At 42.0% G+C, this 27,388-nt stretch overlaps 1 protein-coding gene across 5 annotated transcripts in view; it reads right to left on the reverse strand.

The window, feature by feature from the left end:
- Positions 1 to 17,880, reverse strand: part of SFI1 (SFI1 centrin binding protein) — a 71,032-nt gene extending 53,152 nt beyond the window's left edge. For 2 of the 5 annotated variants that reach the window (XM_065889377.1, XM_065889376.1), the window contains exons 1-3: positions 17,783 to 17,880; positions 9,297 to 9,467; positions 7,526 to 7,597 (exon numbers count right to left, since the gene is read on the reverse strand). In XM_065889377.1, the coding sequence (XP_065745449.1) occupies positions 7,526 to 7,597; positions 9,297 to 9,467; positions 17,783 to 17,880 (341 nt within the window). The remainder of the gene's footprint in view (positions 1 to 7,525; positions 7,598 to 9,296; positions 9,468 to 17,782) is intronic. The other 3 variants (XM_065889380.1, XM_065889379.1, XM_065889378.1) reach the window with 2 other exon arrangements.
- Positions 17,881 to 27,388: the final 9,508 nt, after the last annotated feature.

The raw sequence follows: 27,388 nt of genomic DNA on the forward strand, positions 1-27,388 counted from the left end.
ATTAACATTCTCAATTTTTTTCATTCACCAGACTAAAAAATATATTTGATTAGTAAAAGATAGTAGCTACACTTCTCATTTACATACCCAGGAGATTAAAAGTTATAAAATAAGCAAATGCCTAATGGTATTCCTAGGACTTAACAGAATATATTAGTTTAACTGAAATCTGACTAGGGGAGTTATAACAAGAGCAAAAGAGAAGAGAGAATAAGAAGGGAAAAAGCTATTAAGAAAGAAAGCAGCAGGGCAGTGAGACTGTGCTGATGCTAACAGGCATGGTCAAGAAGACTGGTAACTCAGGAACTCTGGCCTGTCAGTCACTCCAAATTTCTTTTCATGGTTCTGTAGGTTATTAACATGTCCTTCATCCTCACCCACTCACAGGTTTTAAAAAACTGGCTGGCAAAAATATACATAGAGAAATTCGCCTCCCAATGTTTATTGCAGCACTATTTACAACAGCCAAGACATGGGACTTCCTGGTGGTCCAGCGGGTAGGGCTCCATGCTCCCAATGCAGGGGGCCTAGGTTTGATCCCTGGTTGGGGAATTAGATTCCACATGCTGCAACTAAAAGCCTGCACGCCGCAACAAAGATCCAGCATGCCGCAACTAAGACCCTTCGCAGCCTCAATAAATATTTTAAAAAACAAAAAAAGCAATAGCCAAGACATGGAAGTAACCTAAATGTCCAATGACAGATGAAGGGATTAAGAAGGTGTGGTACATAAATATACAATGGAATATAACTCAGCCATAAAAAAGAATGAAATAATGCCATTTGTAGCAACATGGATGGACCTGGAGATTACCATACTAAGTGAAGTAAGTCAGACAGAGAAAGACAAATAGCATATGATATCACTCATACGCAGAATCTAAAAAAAAAAAAAAAAAAAAGATACAAATGAACTTATCTATAAACAGAAACAGGCTCACAGACTCAGAGAATGAATTTATGGTTACCAGGGGGGAAGGCTGGGGGAGAAGAACAAACTGGGAATTTGGGATTGACTGCTATATTTAAAATAGATAACCAGGGCTCCCCTGGTGGCGCAGTGGTTGAGAGTCCATCTGCTAATGCAGGGGACATGGGTTCGTGCCCCGGTCCAGGAAGATCCCACATGCCGTGGAGCGGCTAGGCCTGTGAGCCATGGCCGCTGAGCCTGTGCGTCCGGAGCCTGGGCTCCGCAACGGGAAAGACCACAACAGTGAGAGGCCCGCATACTGCAGAAAACAAAAAAACAAACAAACAAGAGATGCCAACAAATTTTTGATGACAGAAAGCAGGCAGGCGAGTGGCAACTGAATCAACAGGTGAAAGAAGGCGGAGAACTAAGTGTCGGTGGGAGGAGAGTCAAGAGGCAAGGGGCTGGTGGCATGAACCCCAGAAAGGCATGGGAACAAGAGGTATCAGGAAGCGGGGAGCCCTGGGTGGAAATGAAAACACAGGATTGTTTGGAAGCCTGTGCGTAAGAATCAGTTAGGCCCTTGGATCCCATCATTCACCCGGGCAGAGACTCAGGCTTATCTCTGGAGAGGCTGAACCTGAGGGGCACTGGACTCTCCAACACCAGGCACAGCTCGGGAGACAGTCCTAAACCAAGAGTCTACATACCGAACAGTGAGACCCACATTCCCTCTCCTCTGCTTGCCACCAAGCTTATAACCACCGCCCCCGGCCTCCGCCCCAATCTACCCCAGAAGGAGTTTGGAGGACTCCTCTCCTCTGGGGAAAACTGATCAACCTAAGGGAAAAGGACTTCAGATACTGACAGATGGAGATCCCCCAATGAAACTATCTGGTCTCTGCCTCAAAAGCCTAAAGGGAAACCCTCAGCTTACAAGTCCCTATGCATACATTGAATGGGTATATAAGCTTCTAATATTAACTCTTAAATATGAGCAGACAATAAAAGGATCTCTTGACATTTGAGGAAAGACTACAACATGAGACAGTGAACAAAAGCACACAGAAAAAAGGAGCTTAGAAGAAACAGAGCAGTCAAAAACCTTAGAAATAAATCATTACATTAACCTCAAAAAAATTATGAGCCTCCAGGATGTTATTTTTTTTAAAAAAGGACTATTCAGAGAACAAAAAAGAGCTCTTGGAAATTAAAACTATGATGGCAGAAATGAAAAAGAAAAGATCCAAAGATAGGTAAAACAAAAAGGTGACTAGCCTATAGGCCACAGTAAGGACTCTGGCTTTTACTGTAAGCAGGATGGGAAGCTGCCCGAGGTCTGAGCCGAAGAGTGACATGACTGGATTACTCAGACTGCCTGTGTGAAGAGACTGACTAAGGACAAGGCTCGGAGCAGGAGACGAGTGAGGAGGCTCCTGGAGTCATTCAGGGGAGACATGATGGCCTGGACCAGCGTGGTAGCAACTGGAGGTACTGAGAAGAGCTTGGAGTCTGAATCTATTTTGAAGGTTGAATCAACGTAATTTTGGCATTTGGCATTGCAATCGGAGAGTGAGGGAATAAGATACCAAGGATGACTCCTAGGTTTCTGACCCGAGTCCCTGGAAAGATGGGAGCTTCCTTTACTGGAGAGAGGAACACTCAGCAGGGAGGTCGGTGGGGAATGTCTAGACTTTGGTTATGAGCATACTGAGTTGTGACGTCTATTGGGCGCAGAGTGGAATGTCACGTGTGTAGCAGTCCAGGAAGAGGTCTGGTCTGGGTGTGTACCTTTGGGAATCATGGGATGAGGTTGACATGGTTGGGAGGTAGACAGAGAGGCAGTGCAAGGACTGGGGGTGGGATACTTAGATAAGGAGGAACCAACCAAAGAGAGTTAGAGGGGACAAAGAGGTGGAAGGGAAACAGAGAGGATGGTAACCTTGATGCTGGGAGAAGAAAGGGCTCCTTGAAGAAGGGAATGATGGGCTGTCTAATGCTTCTTGGTAAGTCATGTGAGAGGAAATTTAAGAGTTCACCACTGATTTTAGCAAATGTAGTGACCTTACAAAAGCAAAAGCAATTTTGGTGGCATGATGGAATCAAAAGCCTCGTAGGATGGACTTGAGACTACAAAAAGAGGTGCTGGAGAGGTTGGGGATGGCCAGGAAATGTAGAGGGAAGCAAAGAGATGGAGAGCTAGCTGCAGAAGGAAGTAGCATCAAAGAGACTTTTTTTCTTTCAGGATAGGAAAATAATAGCATTGTATGCTGGTACAAATGATCCAGTAAAGAGGGAAAAATTGATACAGAAGAGACAGAAAAAAAACTGCTAGTGTGATGGCCTGGAGTAGGCACAAGGGGAATGCAACACAAAAGGATTTTGCCACAGATGCCACAGTTGGGAAAGCAGGTCATATGGCAATAGATGCTGGCGGTCAGTAGACTAAGTGATGGTCTCTTCTGTTACTTCTATTTTCTCAAGAAAATAGGAAGCAAAGCCTTAACCAAGAATGACGAAAAATACTGATAAATTAAATACTATATATGGACGTGACTGTTTTATCTACTTCCCAAATTAGCCAAGTAATTTTGTTCAGATCTTCTCTTCAGAAAAAGAGGTGATACTTCCTAAATTTTAAGACTGCCTTACATATGGACACATACTGTATGTATTATTTTTGCCCTATTAATTCAGTGGTCATTTTGGTTCCATTTATTAATGATAAAACAACTCCAGTTTATAGAAGTTAAAACATTCTCTAAGCACATAAAGGTATTATTCTGAAGTTTCTGGTATGATATCATTCCCCTCTAACATTCCTAAAAGTGAGAAATAAATAATTCAGTATGGAAAAAGACCAAAAAGAAAAAAAAAAAGCAAAGATCAATATGTCCAACTTTACCCAAAGTAACAAATAACCCACTTGATTTAAAAAGGGATTACAAGTTGAAACTGACCACCCCATCACAAATTTCAAAGTCAATGAAAACATAGTATCAATTACAATTCTGGTAGATACTTAGAGAAAAAATATTCTCACTCTCTCATTTTACAATTTGAGAAACTGAGGCCTAGAGCCATAACTTAACCCCAGATCAAACCATTATCTAGGGTCTAGGTAAGAACCAAAATTCAGGTCTCCTAAAATCCAGTCCAGTATTCTTTCCTGCCACCATTCAAGAGCAAAGAAAGGAAAAAGAGTACAATGTGAATGCTCTAACACAGTGAGGCAGACATCAGTCGTTGATACCCGACACCCACCGTCAAGCCTCTGCTTCCTCACCAGCATCCACTAGGAAGGCTGGAAAGGTTTCTCTCCCAGCCTCTTCAGAAGCTAAAGATGGCCAGTGACATAGCTCTGGCCAATGAGGCAGAAGCAGCTGAGGGTTTCTAGGAAAGTTTTGCCTTCTTGATAGAGACAGGTCCAGCTGACACCACCCTTCCTCCCCCTTCCTGTGTAAAGCTAGAACAGTCATCTTGCAACTATACAGTGTCATCTCTAAGGACAAAGGGCCAGTATACTAAGGATGATAAACTGGAAAGGATCTAAAAGCCTGAGTCTCTGATGATATCACTAAACAGCTGAACCAATACCAACCTCCAAACTGTGAGAAAAAGCAAATCCCGATTTGTTTAAGCCATCGTCAGAATTTCTCTTACTTTGAATCGAATGCATTTCTAACATAATCAGCGTTTCCCGAGTACTTGGAATATAAATAGATATTATTTGAAAAGAGGTTTCCAGTTAAATATGAGTCAAATATGAGTTTAACAAAATCAAGCAGGAAAAGGATTTGGGGAAGAGAGTGAAGGTAGCAACATAGTTTTTCAGTCTCTGAATCCCTACAAAGCACACAGAGCAACCATGTAGCAAAACCAAAAACTCATGTATCTATTACAACAAAACTAGGTGACAAGGTATTCCTACAACTCCAAAATGCAAGCAGGTGAGGACAAATCACCCAGAGTCAAAAGACCACCATGGTATTAACATTTGTACAGAAGAAAGGAGCAGCGATGAAGGTGGTATCTGAGGAACCTGAGAACAGGAGAACCTGAATCAGCTAATAAGTAGTCACTAGAAAGTGCAGAGGCCCAACTTGAGACCAGAAGCTGAAACTGAGAGGAGTTTTGTTCTCTCCAAAACCAGGGCTCATGTAAGAGCTGAAGCTGCTGGAGCAGTATGGCTCCAACAGTCTCAAAACCGACCTGACCTCAAAAACAGACAGGGCTTCATACTGAGGAGGAACTGCTGGGAGCAGAATAGAAACTGAGCAGGAGAAGGACAAGGAGACAGGAGGACAAGGAGGACAAGGACAAGAAGGACAAGCAGGATCAGACCAAGCGTGGTAGGGGAACAAGCCAGGATACCCCATAGAGCAAGCCTCCACATCTGTGAACACCACGACAGAGACAGAAGAGGGAGCTCTGTGAAATTAGGAAAGCTTAACTAAACCTCACTTCACTCTAAAAGTTCAGAAAAATTAATATCATATAAAAGTGAGCAACAGAAAAGTAAATGAAGTAAAATCCTATACAAAGTTACCGTAGGGCTTCCCTGGTGGCGCAGTGGTTGAGAGTCCGCCCACCGATGCAGGGGACGCGGGTTCATGCCGCGGAGCAGCTGGGCCCGTGAGCCACGGCCGCTGAGCCTGTGCGTCCGGAGCCTGTGCTCCGCAGCGGGAGAGGCCACAGCAGTGAGAGGCCCACGTACCACAAAAAAAAAGAAAAGGAGTAGAATAACAGGCCCATGGACAAAAAAATTATGCCAGAAAGATGTGCCCACAAAACAGGAAAATAAAAACAAAACCCAAGAAAACCCTGTAACCTATCTCAAAATGAACTAAGACTTTAAGAAAATAAACCCACACCCAGGCATACCATATTAAATCTTTGAATAATAGGTCTTCAAAAGAGCAACAATTAGATCAACAGCTTACAAATGGAAGTCACAGGACAATGGAATATCTTCAAAATGCTGGTGGAAAAAACTGGCAATGTAGACTAATATACCCAGTGAAATATCTTTCAAAACTGAAAGCGAAATAAAAACAATTTTAGACAAAATCTGAGAGGATTCCCCACAAGCAGACCTACTGTAAAGGAAATGTTCAGGAACATTTAAATGATAGAAAATCATCACAGATGGAAACCTGGAGATACAGGAAGAGACAAAGAAGAACAAAAAGTGTAAACACATGAATAAATATAAATGAATACTGGCTGTGTAAAATGAGCGTAATAATGTTCTGGAGATTTTAAAATATAAACTGAATTAAGGGAATTCCCTGGCAGTCCAGTGGTTAAGATTCGGCGCTTTCACTGCTGTGGCCTGGATTCGATCTCTGGTTGGGGAACTAAGATCCTATAAGCTGCATGGCCCAGCCAAAAAAAAAATTTTTAATTTAATTAAAAAAAACAAAAAATTAAAATACCCTACGATAAGGGCATATAAGTGGGGACAGCGACAGGAGAGTTAAAGTGTTTGAAGGACCCTGCCTTGTTTGGGAAGAGGGCAAAAAGAAACAATTAACATTAGACCCCAGTAAGTTAAACAAACATATTACATTTGTTATGGCAGTCAGTAAAAGAAGGATAGAAGAGTATATAATTTCTAAGCTAACAGGGAGGAAGATAAATAAAATACTCAATTGAGTAAAAAAAAGAAAAACAAGAGTCCCGATAATGGCAAACTATGTTACTCCGATCAGTTCTCCCACTGAGAACAAGAAAAGACAAAAAAAAAATTATTGAAGGCACGAAGAGCTACCAAGGCAGTAAAGAAGGGCAGGGCCAAGGTCCAGGGAAAGAAGGAAAAGCAGAGGTATACTATGCCTCATCCCTGCAGCTGCGATGGGCTGTGGCCACATTGGGAGCCTCACTGGTAAAGACACACGAAAAATATGGGAAGAGCAAGGCCCTCCACAAGGTATACCAAGAAAAAATTTCAGAGAACACACACAGGACAAATCTGCTTGAGAAAACTTGAATCAAGAGACCTTGATGTTCCAGATCAGGAAAGCCATACTGTCAGAAAAATGAAACAGTAAAGGGTATAGTAAGTGGAGAAGTGAAGGGTGAGAACCCATAACATTTCAGTTTTTAAAAAACACTTACACTTTCAATGGCTGTCAGTTCTCTGAAACATTCCCTACACTGCCCCTTCTTTCTCTCCATCCCTCTGGCTTCCTGCACAGTGTCCCTGACCCCTTGTGATCCACTTAGGGCGCTGCAGCTAAAGCAATGTTAACCAAAACCCACAGCAGCAGGTGGCAGCCTAGAAAAAGTGAAGCTACCGGGCAGAGGGACTTTCACTTGACTCAGTTTCACTCTTCTTGCCAATGCCAACTTTTTCCCCAGGTTCTGCCCTAGACCAAGTCAATCTGCCAGTCTCGCCAGGAACCTGAAAGAGCTCATTTACTTCTCCTGGGCAAACATTCATTCAAACTAATATGTGTTAAAGTTACCATTATATGATATACCTCCTGGAGGCTGGGGAGGAGCAGGGAAGGAATGCAACACATGCCATAGTAAAGGTTATATATGGGCTTAATACAAAACAAAATCCTAGAATGAACTCAACAGAAGTCCAGTGTTCTGAACTAATACTACCTGGCTTTAGAGGGAAATACTCTTCCAAAAGTCATTCGAATCCACAAATACAAGAACCTTCTGGCCATGCATCTGAAAGAAATGACATACACATTTTAAAACTCCATTTAGTTTATATCATCAATTTTCTGGAAAGGAGACGGAAACTTTAAGGTCCCAGGAAGTGGGATACTAGTATGAGTCAAAAGGTGAATCATATATAGATAATATTGCATCAAACAGAGCACAGGATGGGACAGATTTGTAAAGCTAGCATCAAGCAGATTAGTTTTTAAAAATACTTTCAGGGCTTCCCTGGTGGCGCAGTGGTTGAGAGCCCACCTGCCGATGCAGGGGACACGGGTTCGTGCCCCGGTCCGGGAAGATCCCACTTGCCGCGGAGCAGCTGGGCCCATAAGCCACAGCCGCTGGGCCTGTGAGTCCAGAGCCTGTGCTCCACAACGGGAGAGGCCACAACAGCGAGAGGCCCACGTACCGCAAAAAAAGAAAAAAAAAAAAACTTTCAATATAAAGTATTTTGTTGATGAAGATTTCAGAGATGAGGAAAAGGAAGTACATGCTAGTGCTTTTGCTCGTATTATTCTTCCTGCCTAAAACACCTGGCAAATGCCCACTTACCCACCAAGGCTCATCATCAATGCTCACTCCTACATGAAGCCTTCCTGGACCTTCCCCAACCAAACAGAGCAAGTAGCTTGGTACTCTCAGACCCCAGCTCCAACCCCTAGTGTAACATTATGACACCAAATCCCAGGAAGCGGCTTGCAGGGTGCCTGTTGTTCCCTCTGCACTGTGAGCCCCTGAGAGCAGGGACCATGGCTCACAGTATCCCCAGCTAGCACAGTGCCTGGGAACACACAGAAAAAGTTGGCTTGTCTTGGCCAGTTGATCTCCAGGTTCAGCTTGGAATGCTCTTCCTCCTGCCCTTTACCTGGCTTTCTTACATTATCCTTCAGGACTTGGCTAAACTCCACCTCTTCCAGGAAGTCACTGCTGGCTACGCTGGCATGGCTGTTCTTGCCAGGTGGCCTATGGCACCACATCCTCCCTTCTCACAGCACTTACCACACTTTGCTGTTGTGGCTTGTTTAACAGTCTGCCAAGCCTACCTGATTTTACGCTTTCATGAGGTCCTGGACCAGGAATGTCTTATTCACCTTGTACGCTCAGCATCTAGCATAACACCTGGCTGGGTAGGCACCTGATAAATTTTTGTTGAATGAGTAAAAGGATACCTTTCAAAGACCTAATCAAGAGTAGCAGGGCTTCCCTGGTGGTGCAGTGGTTGAGAGTCCGCCTGCCGATGCAGGGGACACGAGTTCATGCCCCGGTCCAGGAAGATCCCACATGCCGCGGAGCGGCTAGGCCCATGAGCCATGGTCGCTGAGCCTGTGCGTCCGGAGCCTGTGCTCCGCAATGAGAGGCCACAACAGTGAGAGGCCCGCGTACCGCAAAAAAAAAAAAAAAAAAAAAAAAAAAGGAGTAGCAGAAAATGATCATTTTCTTGGACTATGCTTAGACTTCTGGAAGACTCTTTATAGCTTATACATTGTGGGGCACAACTGGAGACCATGAATGAAAACACTCAATGACAGATTTTACATCAGCAGATTCCTAAATATTTTGAACATTCTGCCATGAAGAACAAACAGTCAGCAAGGTCTCCAATTAACTGAGATAAGAGAGTAAGTATCATCCCCTCATTTTAACCAACAAGGGAGAACAATGGAAAAGTCACTGAGACAGGGGAGGGGACCCCTTGCAAGCTCACCTGATGCGCAGTTCTCTTAGCCTGCCCCTTCGGGACCAGGCATATGAGGGATGATACTGTACAGGGTGCCTGGCCCTAGGTATCTCACTCCAGATCCCAGAAAAGGCAGACTTCTTTTTGGACATTATCTTTGGAGAATAAGGTTTCTTAACTGCACCGTCCCTTGAAGACCTTAAATTTGAGGAGTAAGGGAGAAAGGAGAGAATCAAATTATCTCTGCATGTGATGCAAATACTTTTTAACATACAAGTGAAATTAAACAGATAAGCTCATTGAGACGGAATGATAATAACTCCCCTTCAAGGACAATAAGCAGCCCAATCTCTGACAGAAATACCCACCCTATCTGGAGGTGGGTACTGCTGGCTCAGCTCTAAGCAGGAGCTATAGAGCTGGAGGGTACCTTGGAGCCATTAGTCCTAACACACTCTTTTTTAATGTGTCATTTAATGGGAATCATTTACAAATTGGAAACAGATTCCTTTACGTAAAAAACTAGGAATGATTTTCAGATTGTGACAACTGTAACAATACACAACTACACACTTTTACTAAACACTAAACTTATGACTTTTAATCCCATTCCAGAAACATTAAGAGATCATCTTATTGGTATGAACTCAAGATTTTTAAAATATGTATGTCAGAGATCTGCCTGCAGGAAATACCTAGAGGCAACAACATCCCATCAGCAATAAGCAAACCGATGGCTCAAATATTGTTTCTAAAATACCACTGCCAACTAGTATTCCAAGTAATGGGCCCTAGGAAAGCCGTCTGTAAAAAAAATAAAATAAAACAAAACCAAATAAAATAAAATACCATTGCCAACTAAGAGGAAGCAGCAGTCCTTGGAAATATAGCTGACTTTCAGGTCTGAGACAAGGAAAATACAAGGTGAGCCTGGAATATCTTAATGGGTCAAAAAGTAAAGAAATGATCAAAGAATGACAGGGGCGTGTGAAAAGGACACAGGAGCCAGCTTGAAAGGGCTCCCACTGGCCAAATCTGGGACAATTTCAGCAGTAATAGATTAAAACCCACCAAATAAAATACGAATCCACAAAATACTGATATAAGTAAATAAATACATGAGGGAGAATGGAAATCTCTACTTGCAGTAGAATGCAATTAATAAACTTTTAAGAACCATCACAGTAGCAACTGATTCAGACAAGAATCATCAACGGATGTAAAAACAAGTGGGTGCTAGTTTGATGAGAAACAGGCTATTAATGTAATTTCAAAATATCTTGGCCACAAGATACTTATTCATTTCTTTATAGTGGAGAAACCTGGCAGACATCATCTTAACCAAGTGATAAAAGTGAACATCGGGCTTCCCTGGTGGTGCAGTGGTTAAGAATCCGCCTGCTAGTGCAGGGGACATGGGTTCGAGCTCTGGTCCGGGAAGATCCCACATGCTGCTGAGCCACTAAGCCCGTGTGCCACAACTACCGAGCCTGCACTCTAGAGCCTGCGAGCCACAACTACTGAGGCCACGTGCCACAACTACTGAAGCCCACGTGCCTAGAGCCCATGCTCCGCAACAAGAGAGGCCACCACAGTGAGAAGCCTGCGCACCACAAAGAAGAGTAGCCCCGGGATTCCCTGGTGGCTCAGGGGTTAAGAATCCGCCTGCCAATGAAGGGGACACAGGTTTGAGCCCTGGTCCGGGAAGACCCCACATGCTGCGGAGCAACTAAGCCTGTGCGCCACAACTACTGAGCCTGCGAGCCACAACTACTGAAGCCCGTGTGCCTAAAGTCCATGCTCCGCAACAAGAGAAGCCACCGCAATGAGAAGCCGGCATACCACAACAAAGGGTAGGCCCCGCTCGCCGCAATTAGAGAAAGCCCGCACACAGCAACGAAGACCCAACACAGCCAAAAATAAAAATAAAAAAAAAAAAAAAAAAAAAGAGCAGCCCCTGCTCGCCACAACTAGAGAAAGCCCACGCACAGCAACGAAGACCCAACACAGCCAAAAATAAATTAAAAAAAAAAAAGTTAACATCAATGGTAATAGGACCAAATATCCTGGTACTGATGCACTGAGAACACAGCATCACTTCTGCAAAATTCCTGCCAAAAATGTACAACCTGAGTTCAATCATGAAGAAACACTGAACAAACCCAAACTGAGAAATATGCATAAAAGGTAAGTGATCTGAACTCTTCAAAAATGCTTAGGTCAGGGAAGATAAGGAAATACTGAGAAATATTTCCAAATTAAAGGGGACTAAAAGTATAAAATGAACAAAAAGGAAAGTTTTTCTTACATTTCGTTGTTTTCTTTTTGCTGTAAATAACATTTTTGGGACAACTGGCTTCAACTTACTCTCAAGTGGTCCAGGGGAGGGGGGAAATATAGATATAGTTGATTCTCGTTATTTGCGATAAGTTCTATAAAGTCCATAAACACTGAGTTAGTGAATATACTGAAGCATTGTCCCTAAGGGAAAATACATGGTTAGGTTCCTGCCAGCCCTCAAAAACATTCTCATCAACTAATCAATACAGAACCTTGTGGGCTTCCTTGGTGGCGCAGTGGTTGAGAGTCCGCCTGCCGATGCAGGGGACACGGGTTCATGCCCTGGTCCGGGAAGATCCCACATGCCGCAGAGCGGCTGGACCCGTGAGCCATGGCCACTGAGCCTGCGCGTCCGGAGCCTGTGCTCCACAACGGGAGAGGCCACAACAGTGAGAGGCCCGTGTACTGAAAAAAACAAAACAAAAAAACCAAAACAGAACCTTGTTTTATGTGTACTTCTGTTTAAAGACACCTTATTTAATACATATAGTGAATCATTAAATTGAACTCACAGCCAAGAGCCCTGTAACTCATGCCTGAACAAAGCTCACCTAACATACACTTTCTTCATAAGGTACATCACAGCGTTCCTGCACTTAAGAACACTAGACAGAACTTCAGCACTACGCTTGGGGGCCACTTTAAACAGCAAAACTGTCAACAAAAAGCACAAAACTGTGAAAACATGGCACTACACAGACTGGGTAAAAGGACCTTTGCTTAAATTATGAGCTGAAACAAAAAGGCAGAACACTGCCTTGTTTGACCTCAGCTGGGAGCATGTGCATCAGTGAGTAAAATGTTTTGCCCCTCTGCACATGTCCACAAATGAAATGAAAATGCTGAGAGACAGACAGAGAGAGAGAGAGAAAAACAAACTGGCAGACAGACGAATGTGGTAAAATGTTAAGAACAAGAGAATCTGGGAGAAGAAAGGTTCTTTGTCCTATTCTTGCAACTTTTCTCTAAATTTGAAATTATTTCAAAATAAAACTAGCAAAAATTTTAAAAATAAGACTTTCATCCCACTCATTTTAAAATAAAAATGAAAGAGGCTCTAAAAAGTTAAGAGCCTATGAAATAGCAAATTGAGGGAAGGTGTGCTGGGACAGTGCCCTCTTGAAGCCCTGTTACATAATCAAATAGGTAGTCAGACTGGGAAGCCCATGCCTAAAAGTCATCCCTGCCCACTGCTCTCTCCTTTCATCAGACTCTGAGCTCCTCCTCACCAGCTACTGAATCAGGCAGCAGATGAACTGTTTACAGCTCTGGAAATTTAGAGACCATAAAGATACCAACAGGTGGCCCCAGAATTCTAAGTTATTTTAACACCTAAAGGAAGAGATCACAAACTGAAACCACAGATTTGTCTATGTACATATGTGCCTGGTCCCCATCGGAAAACCTCATGATGATAGGGACCATTTTTATCTGCTAATATATACTGAGCCCCTAATATATTGCCAGGCACTCATAGTAGGTAGGCATATAAAATTTGTTAAATTGGTCTTCCCTGGTGGCACAGTGGTTAAGAATCTGCCTGCCAATGCAGGGGACACGGGTTAGAGCCCTGGTTCGGGAAGATCCCACATGCCGCGGAGCAACTAAGCCCGTGTGCCACAACTACTGAGCCTGCGCTCGAGAGCCCGTGAGCCATAACTACTAAGCCCGCGTGCCACAACTACTGAAGCCTGCATGCCTAGAGCCCGTGCTCCACAACAAGAGAAGCCACCACAATGAGACGCCCGCGAACCGCAACAAAGAGTAGCCCCCACTCGCTGCAACTAGAGAAAGTCCGTGTGCAGCAATGAGGACCCAACGCAGCCAAAAATAAATAAAAATATATAAATATTTTAAAAATTGTTAAATTATGGAACAGAGGAAAGGCAGAATGATGGAAAGAAATATGAAACAGAAGGCACTTCAAAAACAATATCGGAATCCAAAAATCATGAAGAATGGGGGAGGAGAATAAAAACTAGGAATATAATTTTTTTTTAATGTCAACGGGAGGACTGATTAGCCAAGAAATACAGAAAAATGGAAGTGAGGAGAAAGACAGAATTTGAAAATGCTCATCCAAAAGTGACAAGGGGGAAAGACGGTAACTCTAATTTGAGGGACTTCCCTTGGTGGTCCAGTGGGTAAGACTCCACGCTCCCGATGCAGGGGGCCCAGGTTTGATCCCTGGTCAGAAAACTAGATCCTGCATGCATGCTTCAACTAAGAGTTCGCAAGCCGCAACTAAGATCCCACGTGCCGTGTCCCAGCACAGCCAAAATAAATAAATTAAAAAAACTAATTCGAAAAGATACATGTACCCCAATGTTCACAGCAGCACTATTTACAATAGTGAAGACATGGAAGCTACCTAAATGTCCATCGACAGATGAATGGATAGACAAGATGTGTATATTCCATATACACAATGGAATATTACTCAGCCATAAAAAAGAATGAAATAATGCCATCTGCAGCAACATGGATGGACCTACAGATTATCACACGAAGTGAAGTAAGTCAGACAAAGACAAATTTTCATGTAATACACATATATGGAACTTAAAAAATGATACAAATGAACTTACAAAACAGAGACAGACTCACAGATATAGAAAACTTACAGTTACCAAGTGAAAGGGGGGGAGGGATAAATTAGGAGCTTGAGATTAACAGATACACACTACTATATATAAAATAAACAAGGACCTGCTGTATAGCACAGGGAACTACATTCAATGTCTTGTAATATCCTACAATGGAAAAGAATCTGAAATAGATATATATATATGTATGACTGAATCATTTTGCTGTACACCTGAAACTAACACAACATTGTAAATCAACTATACTTCAATTTTTGAAAAATTAAGAAAAATTAGAAAAACAAAAAAGTGCCAAGGGGAAGGCATGCACTGACCAATTCATTTAACTGTTTACTTGGCAGGTGTATCCTGTAATGTTTGTTTATTCAATCAGTATCAAGGACCTACTATACGCCCAGCAACACAGCAAGGCCAGGGGCTACGAAGACAAATATGTATTCAATGTGTTTCTCATGTCTTACAATGAGAAAATAAGACATTGATAGCTTACAGCAAGCATAGGACACTGACACACACCCAATATCTATAGAAGACAGTTTCTCAAGAGCTTATGGTGTATTGAGATGACAATGAGAATACCAATCGTTAAATGCTAAGAAAAAGGTAAATTTAGGGTGTTATGGGAATATACACACTGGGTGGGAATAGGGTAGTCAGAAGAGGCTTCCTGGAGATCATATTAGAGTTGAGTTTGGAAATATGAGTAGAAATTAGCTGGGAGTAGGGAACTGGAAAGAGTTGGGTGGGAATACTTGGCACATGCAGTGTAGAAGGAAAGTTCACGGAGAGTCAAGGAACTCCAAGGAGTCCTATAGGACTCACAACAGGGGATCTCAGATTGCTTTACAGCAGAATACCTAGGGAATTCATTCCCTTCTCAAGGCTCCCCAACCTAAAGCCGCAGAGTATTTGAGGAAACAGAGCTTCATTTTAAGGCCATGGTTAATTTGCTTCAGAAGACGAAGTAAGGCAGGCCTGACGAGTACTCTGTGGATCATTGGTAAACACTGTCAGGGTGTTGATTCAGCTTTCAAGGATGGACCTCTCTTCTGTGGGATCAGCAGGGGTAGGAACTCAGCAGCTGTGCTGGGAGCTCCATGTCCCACTTGATTAGAGCAGCAGGAGAAATTTGACTCACGCTGGATGAACCAGATTAATTCTCCCAGGACTGAATTTTGAGCCGAGACACAGTCTGAACAGGAGGTGGGGGGTGAAGCACAAAGATGGCACTGCTCAGGAGGAAGGGTCTAAACACTGCTGAATAAGTCTCTTCAGCTACCTGGCTTCCACCTTGTCCAAGACCTAGTCGATTCTATAAAAAACTTCTGTATGTTAGTTAGGATCCCACGTTTCAAGCAATAGGAACCCAACTCAGATTAGCTGCTGTTAGTATAACAACAGGAGCCCTTCAGCAAAATTGATAACCTTTTAGCTAAAACCAAGAAAAGAGAGAAAAGACACAGATCACCAAAAGTAGGAATGAAAGAAAGGACATTATCATTGACCCTTCATAAATTAAAAGAATTATAAAGGAATACTATGAACTTTATGCCAACAAATTAGACAACTTAGAGAAAATGAACACATTCTCAGAAAAACACAAATCACAAAAACTGACTAGAGAATAGAAACTCTGAATAGATCTATAAAAAGAAATTGAATTAGTAACTAAAAATTTTCCTAAAAACAAAAGTCCAGATCCTGATAGCTTCACTGATGAGTTCTATCAGACATTTAAAAAATAAATGATGGGGACTTCCCTGGTGGCGCAGTGGTTAAGAATCTGTGGGAGGGAGGGAGACGCAAGAGGGAAGAGATATGGGAACATATGTATATGTATAACTAACTGATTCACTTTGTTATAAAGCAGAAACTAACACACCACTGTGAAGCAATTATACCCCAATAAAGATGTTTTAAAAATTAATTAATTAATTAAATGATACCAGTACTCTATAAACTCTTCCAGAAACAAAAAGTGGTCAGAACACTTGTAGAATCATTCTTTTAGGCCAGTATCACACCCGGATGCCAAAAGCAGACAAAGATATGACACACACACAAAATATAGACCAATATCCCTTGTGGCTATAAACACAGAAATGATCAAAAAATATTAGCAAACCAAATCCAACATACAAAAACCATATAACAAATACTATGACCAAGCTGGATTTATCCTAGGAATAGAAAGCTAGTTTAACATCTGAAAATCGATTAATGTAATACACCTAATAGAAAAAAGGACAAAAACCATATGATCATTTCAATAGATGCCAAATAAATATTTGACAAAACCCAACACCAGCCATGATAAAAACTCTCAAGGGTCCCAAAAGAAAACAGATGACATACTAAACACAGGATAATTTGAGGATGGCATATTAACAAAGGTATGGGTGTAGACGAACCACTAGGGAAAGTGCAGGAACCTCAAGCTGGTGAAAGCGAAGGCAGTACCACCTCTAGGCCCAAAGGGATAAAAGAGAATAATCACTAGAATCCAGGAGAGTCATACAAAGTCTGCTACCTTATGAGGTACTGTGGGTTTCAGCAGAGGGACACAGCCAACCCAAGGCATCTTGCAAGGAGGGAGCCAAGGGGATAAATAGTCTGGCCTCACTCTCCTCTCTCCCTCCTCACTATCTCCTGCCAGAGCACCTCTTTGCCCAAATCCAATGGGAAGCACTGGATACACGAGTGGAGATTAGATCTGGATGGTTATATTGAAGACAGCCAGCACAAAGAGGTAATTCCCTAGCTCATGTACTTCAGAAGAATTCTGAACCAGAGCCTCAAGGACTAGAACCGGTGTCTCAAATTGTTAGCTCTTCCTGCTTCTCTCAGTGTGCTGACCTGCATAACTCCTACAGTATAGGGTCCCCTATTGCCTATGCAGGGTGGAGACTGAAACAGCTGCCACAGCAACCCATTAGGTAGGTTTCTCTCTCTCTCTCTTTAATGCCTGTCTCGGCCTTAGAGGAGAACTTCTGATTGGCCCCATGCAGTCACATGCACATCCCTGAACCAATCCCTCTTAGGGGGCGGGATACTCATGAAGGGCCAGCTGCAAGTCACAGGCCCGCCACTGTGAGTCTAAGGTTTGTTAGTAAACTGCAGTCTCCTTCTTGTAAACTCCCTCCTTTTTCCTAGGCGAGCCATACCTGGAAGTCTCCTATTTGGAATCAAAAGAACCTTAAAGCAGGCTGAAAGCAATCATAATCAAAAGTAGGAGAAAGATATACTAGCTAGCCTCGATGTTATAACTTCTCGGGAAAATCATCCTTATTTCAGCTCAAAGTCAAAATTTCAATGACAGATATCTCCACACACTCAAAATGGATTTTGACTGTAACATAAAGTATGAAATGTGCATTATACGCTATACTCTAGATGAGAAACCCAAAATACCAACAAAAAACTGTTACCCAAAATTCCTATCTCACTACCCATGATTTAGGAAAAAACTACTTTTAAAAAATTTATTATTTTCACACACAAAATATTTACAGGCTTTTATATGGGCCATAGTTTCAGTTATCTTTTTTGTCAAGTCCCATCACTCACCTGGAATCAACCTTCTTCTCCATTCTCCGTTTAATCCCTTTTTGATGAAAATTCAACCAGTGGCTTGATACACACTTCTCAGTGAGCAGATTCTTCATGAATCAAAAAGTCTTTTATCTTCCTCTTCTAACTATAAGAAAAAGTAGAATGAGAGTAATTTACCTGAAGCCTCTAAGGAGCCACATTCCTCAACAGCTACACATCAGCTTCTAGTCTCCTGCACCTCCTTCTTAATTCAACAATAGATGAACATGGGAAGTCAATGATTTTTTTTTTTTCTGGGCCTCACTGAGTGGTTTGCAGGATCTTGGTTCCCCGACCAGAGATCGAACCCTTGCCCTCATCAGTGGAAGCGTGTGAGTCCTATCCACTGGACCTCCAAGGAATTCCTGGGAAGTTGCTGATTAAAAACAAAAATTTTCATTGCATTTTTAAAAGTTATTTTCTAAGAAACAAAACTGAGAGGAGAGTGAGCCATACTAAAAAGGTTATGACTGATTCATCCATCCTGTTCAGGTGATGCTCCAAGACCTTCAACTTCCCTTCATAAGAACACCAGTAGAGGCCAAGATTTCCTATTCCGCCCCACTCCAAGATTAACATTTATGGTTGTCAATGTTATCTATAAGAATCTTCAGGGCTTCCCTGGTGGCGCAGTGGTTGAGAGTCCGCCTGCCAATGCAGGGGACATGGGTTCGTGCCCCGGTCCGGGAAGATCCCACATGCCGCGGAGTGGCTGGGCCCGTGAGCCATGGCCGCTGAGCGTTCACGTCCAGAGCCTGTGCTCCGCAACGGGAGAGGCCAAAACAGTGAGAGGCCCGCGTACCACAAAAAAAAAAAAAAAAAAAAAGAATCTTCAGGCAGTTTTTGATCAGTGTACAGTTTTCATTTTCATTTAGTGATAAAGTCTACCAATAATATTCATTATGAACTTAATAAATAACATAGTTTTTATTTATTTCTTAGTACAAAGAATAGCAATGTTGTAGGTTGAATTGTGCCCCCCAGAAAGATATACTGAAGTTCTAACCCCTAGTATCTATGAATGTGACCTTGTTTGGAAACAGCCTTTGCAGATGTAATTATATGTAAGTTAGGATGAGGTCTTACTGGAATAGGGTGGACCCTTAATCCAATAATGATTGGTGTTTTTATAAAAAGAGGAGATGAGACAGAGGGACAGATACACACAGAGAGGAGAATGCCATGTGAAGACACAGACACACAAGGAGAACAGCATATTAGGATGAAAGCTGAAACTGGAGTAATGGGTCTACAAGCCAAGGAACACCAAGGACTGTTGGCAACACCAGAAGCTAGATAAAGGCACAGAACAGATCCTTCCCCAGAGCATTCAGAAAGAGGATGGCCCTGCCTACATCTTGATTCCAGATTTCCAGCCTCCAGAACTATCAGACAATAAATTTGTTGTTTTAAGTCTCCCAGTTTGTGGGTTTTGTTACGGCAGCCTTTGGAAACTAACATTAAGTAGTAAAACAAAGGAGGAAAATTTAAGTATGTGGTGGAGGAAAGCTAACAAACACGTCCCGTGTTGAGTAACTGTGATGCATTCATGAGACATTAATTCTAAAAGAATGAAATTACCCTTTATAATCAGGTCACATATATCAATGACAATCAGACAAGAAATCAGCCAGAAAAGAGAGTTTATCCATACAAAATGAATAGTCCTTATTGAGCTCAAACCTATGTCCTAGTCTTTCCGGTACTACATTCCAAGTAAGAAAAGTCACAATTAGTGACTATTTCTGTAAATAAATTAAACTGAAAGATGATTCAAATAGAGATTTTTTTGGTGTGAAATACTGCTATAATAAATGGGTCACTGCCTTAGGTTTAATAATGATGCTATGGAATGTTTTCTGCAGTCAAAGACTCCTTTGACACTCTGTGCCAACATTCTAATTACTTTACATATCTGCCTTCCCTATTAGGATATAAATTCCAGGGACTTCCCTGTTGGCACAGTGGTTAAGAATCCGCCTGCCAATGCAGGGGACATGGGTTCGAGCCCTGGTCTGGGAAGATATCACATGCTGCAGAGCAACTAAGTCCATGAGCCACAACTACCGAGCCTGTGCCCTAGAGCCCGCGAGCCACAACTACTGAGCCCACATGCCACAACTACTGAAGCCCACGCGCCTAGAGCCCATGCCCCACAACAGACAAGCCACTGCAATGAGAAGCCCGTGCACCACAACATAGTCCCTGCTCGCTGCAACTAGAGAAACCCCATGCGCAGCAACAAAGACCCAACGCAAACAAAAATTTTTTTAAAAATTTTTAATAAAGAATATAAATTCCATGAAAACAGGAGCCATATCTGATCTCCTCATTACTGTATTTTCAGGACCTAAAACACTGTCTGGAAACTAACAGGTGAGATACATAAATACTGGAAAGATCAGGACATAAGTTTGATCTCAGTAAGGATTTGTATGAATATGAACTTATGTCTAAGTTGGAATATACATAATGATAACCAAATATAAAAGACAGCCCAAGAAAAACAAAAATCATTAGGTGTGGACTCCAAGATAAACCTACAGACTGACCTCCTAAGATGACAGTAAAGGATAAAAGGGTATAAACCATAAGGTCCATGAGATGGGAGAAGAGATCACAGGAAATGAAAGATTTCCACAAATTTTTGCAACAACTAGGAAGAAAATTAACTGGCCTAACAGATTTGAAGAAGCGAAAACCTACAGAGTGGGATACCAAAGAGAAGCAGGCCAATAGAATTCCCGAAGCGCTCAGAACTAGAAGGAACAAGGAAAGGCGCTCAGAACTGAAGCCACAGGCCACAAATGAGGGGACTGAATGTAAGTCTATTTGGTGAGCATTTGGGGCCCCTAGTCTCTTCCCCAACCCTGCTAGGTAGGGTATCCAGCTCCCTCCCCCCAGCCTCCATTCAGAATTCTGGCAGCTACACTTCTTGGCTCCCAATCAGAAGACTGGAAGAGTCTTCTCAAAAGTAGATAAGACTTAACAGACTTTGAAATAAAGACATCTGTGCCCCACCTCCATCAATGAAAAGGCAGGCTTGCCCCTAGAGAAAAGCACACAAAAACTGACAAGCAGGCTCAGACACTGGAAGCTTCCGATTAACTTCTCAGTTGCTGATACTCAAGTATGAACGGACAGTCAAGAAGCACAAGACATTTGGAAATGACCTCCAACAAAAAAGAATGAAACCAAAATATGGGATTTCCCTGGTGGTCCACTGGTTAAGATGCTCCGCTTCAAATGCAGGGGGAATGGGTTTGATCCCTGGTTGGGGAACTAAGATCCCGCATGCCACGCAGTGCAGCCAAAAATTTTTTTAAAAAAAGAAAAAAAAAGAAAGAATGAAACCAAAACAAAGTAATCCTGAGGAAGCGCCACTACTTGTGATGTATTCCTGCCAAAAACTTGAAACTAAATATCATCAAGCGTCATCTAGAACTAAGTACCATCTTACAAAAAATACAAGGGACAAATAAAAATGACTTTAAAATCAGCAAAATCAATGATGTAGGAAACTTTACAGGACAAACGACTCAGTTCTTTCAATAAACTGCTAAGGAAAGATAGGAAAACTTATACATTAAAAGAGACTTAAGATGCTTATTGGGACTTCCCTGGTGGCGCAGTGGTTAAGAATCTGCCTGCCAATGCAGGGAACACGGGTTCAATCCCTGGTCCAAGAAGATCCCACATGCCGCGGAGCAACTAAGCCTGCGAGCCACAACTACTGAGCCTGCGCTCTAGAGCCCGTGAGCCACAACTACTGAGCCCGCGTGCCTAAAGACCATGCTCCACAACAAGAGAAGCCACCTCTTGCTGCAACAACAGAAAAGCCCATGTGCAGCAATGAAGACCCAATGCAGCCAAAAAAATAATAATTTAAAAAAATTAAGAAAATTATAATTAAAAAATTATTTTAAAAAGGATGCTTATCGGGCTTCCCTGGCAGCACAGTGGTTGAGAGTCCGCCTGCCAATGCAGGGGACGCGGGTTCGTGCCCCAGTCCGGGAAGATCCCACATGCCGCGGAGCGGCTGGGCCCGTGAGCCATGGCCACTGAGCCTGCGCGTCCGGAGCCTGTGCATGGACTTTGATTCTGGATCTTGATTTTAACAAACTACAACTGTCAAACAAAAAATATGAAACAATGAGGGAAATTTAAACTTTTTTAAACTTAATGTTTTAATGAGTTATTAAAGAATTATCATTTTTTTTTTGCTGTGATAGTGGTGTTGGTTCTTTTAAAAGGATACTGTGTCTTTTACCGAATATGGATAACAATTTACAGATAAAATATGATAAATTTAAGCACCAAAATAATTAAGGACAGTAATAAATTATAACACATTAAACAAAATGGGAATCCGTGAGTCCAATCTGACAATAAAGGGATGAACAGATAGTTAGATAAATGGGGTAGAAAGGAGGGCTTATCCATACACAAAATGCCCAGAGACAAATGTGGAGGGAGTTGTAGAGTTGGATAACCCCCATCTTATGACAATCATGGAGAAAATGATTTAAAAAAAAAAAAAAAAGCTAAAAAGTGGTAAATGTGAATAAAGGTATATGGGGGTTCTCTGTATTATTTTTGCAACTTCTCTGAAGACTGAGATTATTTCAAAATAAAAAACAAAGCAAAAATAATACAGTGGCAGAGATATAAATGAAAGAAGATAGGTCATGAGTTAATTTTTGAAAATGGGTGATGGGTACATACTATACACGGTTGAAATTCTTCATAATAAAATTTTTTAAAATTCTGGAGTAAACAAAGACAATATGGGAAAGAAAAGAAAAAACCACCAACAACAAAAAAGAAAACCCTATGATTAATATCCTCAGTGAGATAAGAGAACATATTATATACACATAGAATAAAATAAGGATATTATTTAAAAGAAAACAAGAAAGATATAGGAGAATCAAAACATTAGAAGGTGGCTAATATGTCCCAGAAATAGGAAGAGGGGGGAAAATGACAAAAGGAAATAAAGTTAGAAAATCGAAGGCTCAATCCAGGGGATCAGATATATAACTAGCAGGAATTCCAGAGAGATATGAGAGAACGAAAGAGGAAGAAATTATCAAAGAAATAAGAATTGTCTCAAAACTGAAAGATGTAAATCCTCAGATGAGAGGTCCTGAACCAAGGCCAAATGTCAGGGTAGATCAAACACTTTTTCCAACATGCAAGGAGAAAAGGCTTAAGATATGCCTTTATTGAGAAGATACAGGAAAACTGGACATTATCAAAATTAAACATTGGTGGGACTTCCCTGGTGGTCCAGTGGGTAAGACTGCACTCCCAATGCAGGAGGCCCGGGGTTTGATCCCTCGTCGGGGAACTAGATCACGCATGCATGCCACAACTAAGAAGTCCACGTGCCACAACTAAAGATCCGTGTGCCGCAACTAAGACCCAGAGCAGCCAAAATTAAATAAATAAATTTTGTTTTTATTAAACATTCGTGCTTCAAAGGACATCATCAGGAAAGTGAAAAGAAAAAAAAAAGAAAGTGAAAAGATAACTCAATGAATGGGAAAAATATTTGCATATTTGCTAAGGAACTTGTATCTAGATTATATTTTTTAAATTCCTATAACTCAATAATAAAAACAATTAACCAAATTTAAAAATGGACAAAGGATGTGACTAGATATTTCTCCAGAGAAGATATATAATCAGCCAATAAGAACATTGAGATGCTCAACATCATTAGCCATCAGGGAAATAAAAATCAAATCACAATGAGGTACCCATCAGAATGGCCATAATCAAAAAGACAGAAGGATAATAATAAGTATTGGTGAAGATGTAGAGAAACTGAAACCCTCCTACACTGCTGGTAGTAATGTAAAATGGTGCAGCCACTTTGGAAAACAACCTGGTAGTTACTAAAAAGACAAATACAGAGTTACCATTTGATCCAGCAATCCCACTCTTGGTATATATCTAAGAGAACTGAAACCGTATGTCTATACAAAAACTTGTACATGAATATTCGTAGCAGCATTATTCATAATAGCCAAAAAGTAGAAGCCCAAATGCCCACCAACTAAAGGATGGATAAACAAAATATGGTATATCCATACAATGGAATATTACTCAGCCATAGAAAGAAATGCAGTACTGTTACATGCTAAAACATGGATGAGCCTGGAAAACATTATGCTAAGTGAAAGACGCCAATAACAAAGGACCACATATTGTATGATCCCATTTATATGAAATGCTCAGAACAGGAAAATCTATAGAGTCTGTAAGTAAAATGGTGGTTGCCTACAGCTGGGAGGATTGAAGGGAAACAGTGAAGTGACTTAGTAATAGGTAAGGGCTTCTTTTTTGGGTAATTAAAATGTTCTAAAATTGATTAAGGTGATGGTTGGATAACTGGGAATATACTAAAAACAACTGAACACTTTAAATGTGTGAACGGTATGGTATGTGAATTATATCGCAATAAAGCTATTAAAAAAAGAAGAGGAGGAAGAAGTACTAAAAGTAGTAGTATTACAGGAAAATGTGCTCCAAAAACCAAGGAAATAAATCAAGAAGAAAAAAAAAAAAAAACCAGGGATCTGGGAACAGTGAATCTAACACAAAAGAATAGTAAAAAGAAACAAATTCCAGGACAGATGTCAAAGTAAGTCTCTAGATTAGAACTGGGAACAGCGGGCACAGAGCCACCAGAACAGATTAGAGCAGAGGAGGAAAGTCTCCAGGAAAGAAATGGAACTGATGGTTTTGAGAGTATGCAAAAAATTACTGACAGGTCTATGAGAAATACTGAAGCATTCAGAAAAAAACATTAGTGATCTGTGCATGGAACACTAGGAAAATAAGAAAATAAGACAATTATTAATTCTCAGAAAAAATGACGGGATGTAAGAGAAAGGAAGAGTTGCAGTTAGTCTACTCGGTTCAGCAGTGAATATCTGTTATATAATGTAAACACTGACTATTAACAACAAATTACCACATAACCACGTTGGTAAGATGAGGGAAGAAAACCTGTGCATCTCCCATGAATGGTCAACACTTAACGTGTAAACGTAACAAATCAAGAAATATCACCTATAAGGTTATTTACTTCCAATTTACAAATAACATCAGGAGGAACAGAATGGAAATTGGAATTAGAGCCTGGAGACTATTTTCTAATTTAAGGTTTTAATATTAATTTTTAAATACACATGTGAATTCGAAAAATGTAAAAGTATCTTAAAGAAGTTTCTATGGTATTCTGCAGCTCCTAACAATAACTGAGAAATGAATGATCTTACTAAAGAAAAGCAAGAAAATACCCAAATTCATATACTAGGGTCGCAGAATAAGCTTCAACTACTTCTTCCAGGAAGCCTTCCATGACACCTCCAAGTCTCATATTTCCACGGCACTTAGGCGGGTATCATGCCACCTAGAGTGTATAGATTAGATTCAAAATAGCATTCATGGAGCTGGTACTCTGTGCCAGGCACAGTACTAAACAATTTTCATTAATTATCTGCTTTAATACAACCACCCCAACAGGTGGTAACCATCTTTATTTTAAAGAAGAAGTGCCCCAGGTCACCAGCTAAGTAGGAAAGCTGGGGCTGGTACTCAGGGCCCTAACACGATTCAGTCAACGAATAACAAATCTTTACTATAATCCAGAGATTAACAATAAATCTGAACGGCCTCCCATCAAATAAAAACGGAGCACTAATCTCCCGCTGCGGGTGTTTGCCCAATTGGCCCTCGGGGCTCAGGTGTGGCCCCTACGGTCTGAAAACCCTCGCCCGTCGCTCGGCCACGCAGCAGGGATCCAGAAACCCCGAATTCGGATACGCGCACGCTAACAAGCCTTGCACTGACGCGGCACCAGCACCCGCCTGCGGCGCCCCAGACGCGCAGGAGGTCGTCGGGCGAGGAACGTGGGCCCCGCGAGCCGTCCTCCGCGCCTTTTCCACCTCTCCTCCATTCTCGGACCTCAGCCCCATGGGGAGGTAGCCTCACCTGCACTTCTAGAGGAGGAGGAAACGGACGCTCCCACAGGGCAGTCACCGGCCAGGCTCGGAGAGAAGTGCGCTCGTCGCCGGGCTCCGGCCGGAGAGGCCGAGCGCTCCCGCCTCACGCTTCAGAGAAATCCCGGCAGACGTGGTCTAGCCTCCTCAAGCCCGCGCGGCCTACGCCAGCCTCCGCGCTTTCCCGCCCCTTAGGACGCAGATCTTGCGCCGGCCCCGCCCCCGTCTCCACGGCGACGCGGCGTGCGTGAGGGACGCCCAGCCCAAGATCCGGGAGTTAGCCGAGCCTCAGGGCAGCAGGCGACTCACCTCCCCGTGGCCGCTTTGGAGACCCAGCAATGCGAGTTGGCCCCGAGGTGCGTGGATAGACGTGCTGTCAGGGCGGCCCCGCGTAGGGCTCTCTGCCCCCGTGGCCTACTCGCTTCTTTTACAGCTCAGCCTCCCACTGCTACTCTTAGACACGAGGAGTGGGAGCTGTCTTGAAGCGGATTCCCGCGTTACGCTTCGCGTGGCAAGCACCAGGGACGAGGCTCCCGTGTAGAGGCCGGCGCGGACCGAGGCCCTCCTTCCCCCACCTCCCGGCTCCCGCGTGAGCCTCTCTGGCTCTCGATGGTTTCCGGGGAACGCAAGCCGGTCCCCGGGGCCTGGGGCGCGCGCATTCGTAGACTGGGAGGTCGTCAATCTTGACCGCGCGGGTGAGGGCTGCGCTACCGGCGAATTAAGATTATCCCAGGTTGATGGCGTCTCTTAACCATTACTTTTAAAATGTAATTAACAAGCATTGTTAGTAAATAGTCATTAATTTAAAAGATGATCAGAGTGGGCCCAAATTTTAAAAAGTGGGCATGGGTAGGTAGGGCATTTTTTTTTTAAATTAACGAATAGTTGATTTACAATGCTGTTAGTTTCAGGTATACAGAAAAGTGATTCAGTTTTATGTATATATATACACACTATTCTTTTTCAGATTATTTTTCATTGTAAGTTATTAAGGTAGGGCATTTTTATATCCTTTTCTCCTGTGCTTCGTAAAGCATCATTTGAAAGCACTTGATATTTCTGGTGGAGAGCGCAAAACAAAGGCTAGCATTATGCATTTAAATGCCTGAAAGATTTTACGTTAAAAACATGAAGGACAAAAAACTTGTTGGGTGCCTTGGTATTAGAATCACAGGTAATTTGCATTTTTGCTCTTTTTTTTACCTATGTTAATTTTTGTAATTAAAAGTGTTTAAAAGAAGTTCCATTTTAGCGGGACACGGGAACCAAACTTTAATCTGAAGTTATGTGGCAAAGTAGTTTTTAAATAATTTAGTTACTTTCAAACTCCTGATTAACACTGTAACTAATATTTACTGACTGTAATGTTACTCTTATGAGTACTTTATTAAATTACATTTATATAAATTATGACAATCCAGTATGAAAAATCAGTAAGCATGCTTTCTAAATGATTTGCTGATACTTTGTCATGGGCATTTACCACCATCAGCTTTGACTAATTTAGGAAGGAATTAAAGGCATTTGCATTATAATGAAAATAATTAGTCCCATTGGGTAAGATTAG

This window comes from Phocoena phocoena, chromosome 13, assembly GCF_963924675.1.
Source record: "Phocoena phocoena chromosome 13, mPhoPho1.1, whole genome shotgun sequence".
NCBI classification, from domain to species: domain Eukaryota; kingdom Metazoa; phylum Chordata; class Mammalia; order Artiodactyla; family Phocoenidae; genus Phocoena; species Phocoena phocoena.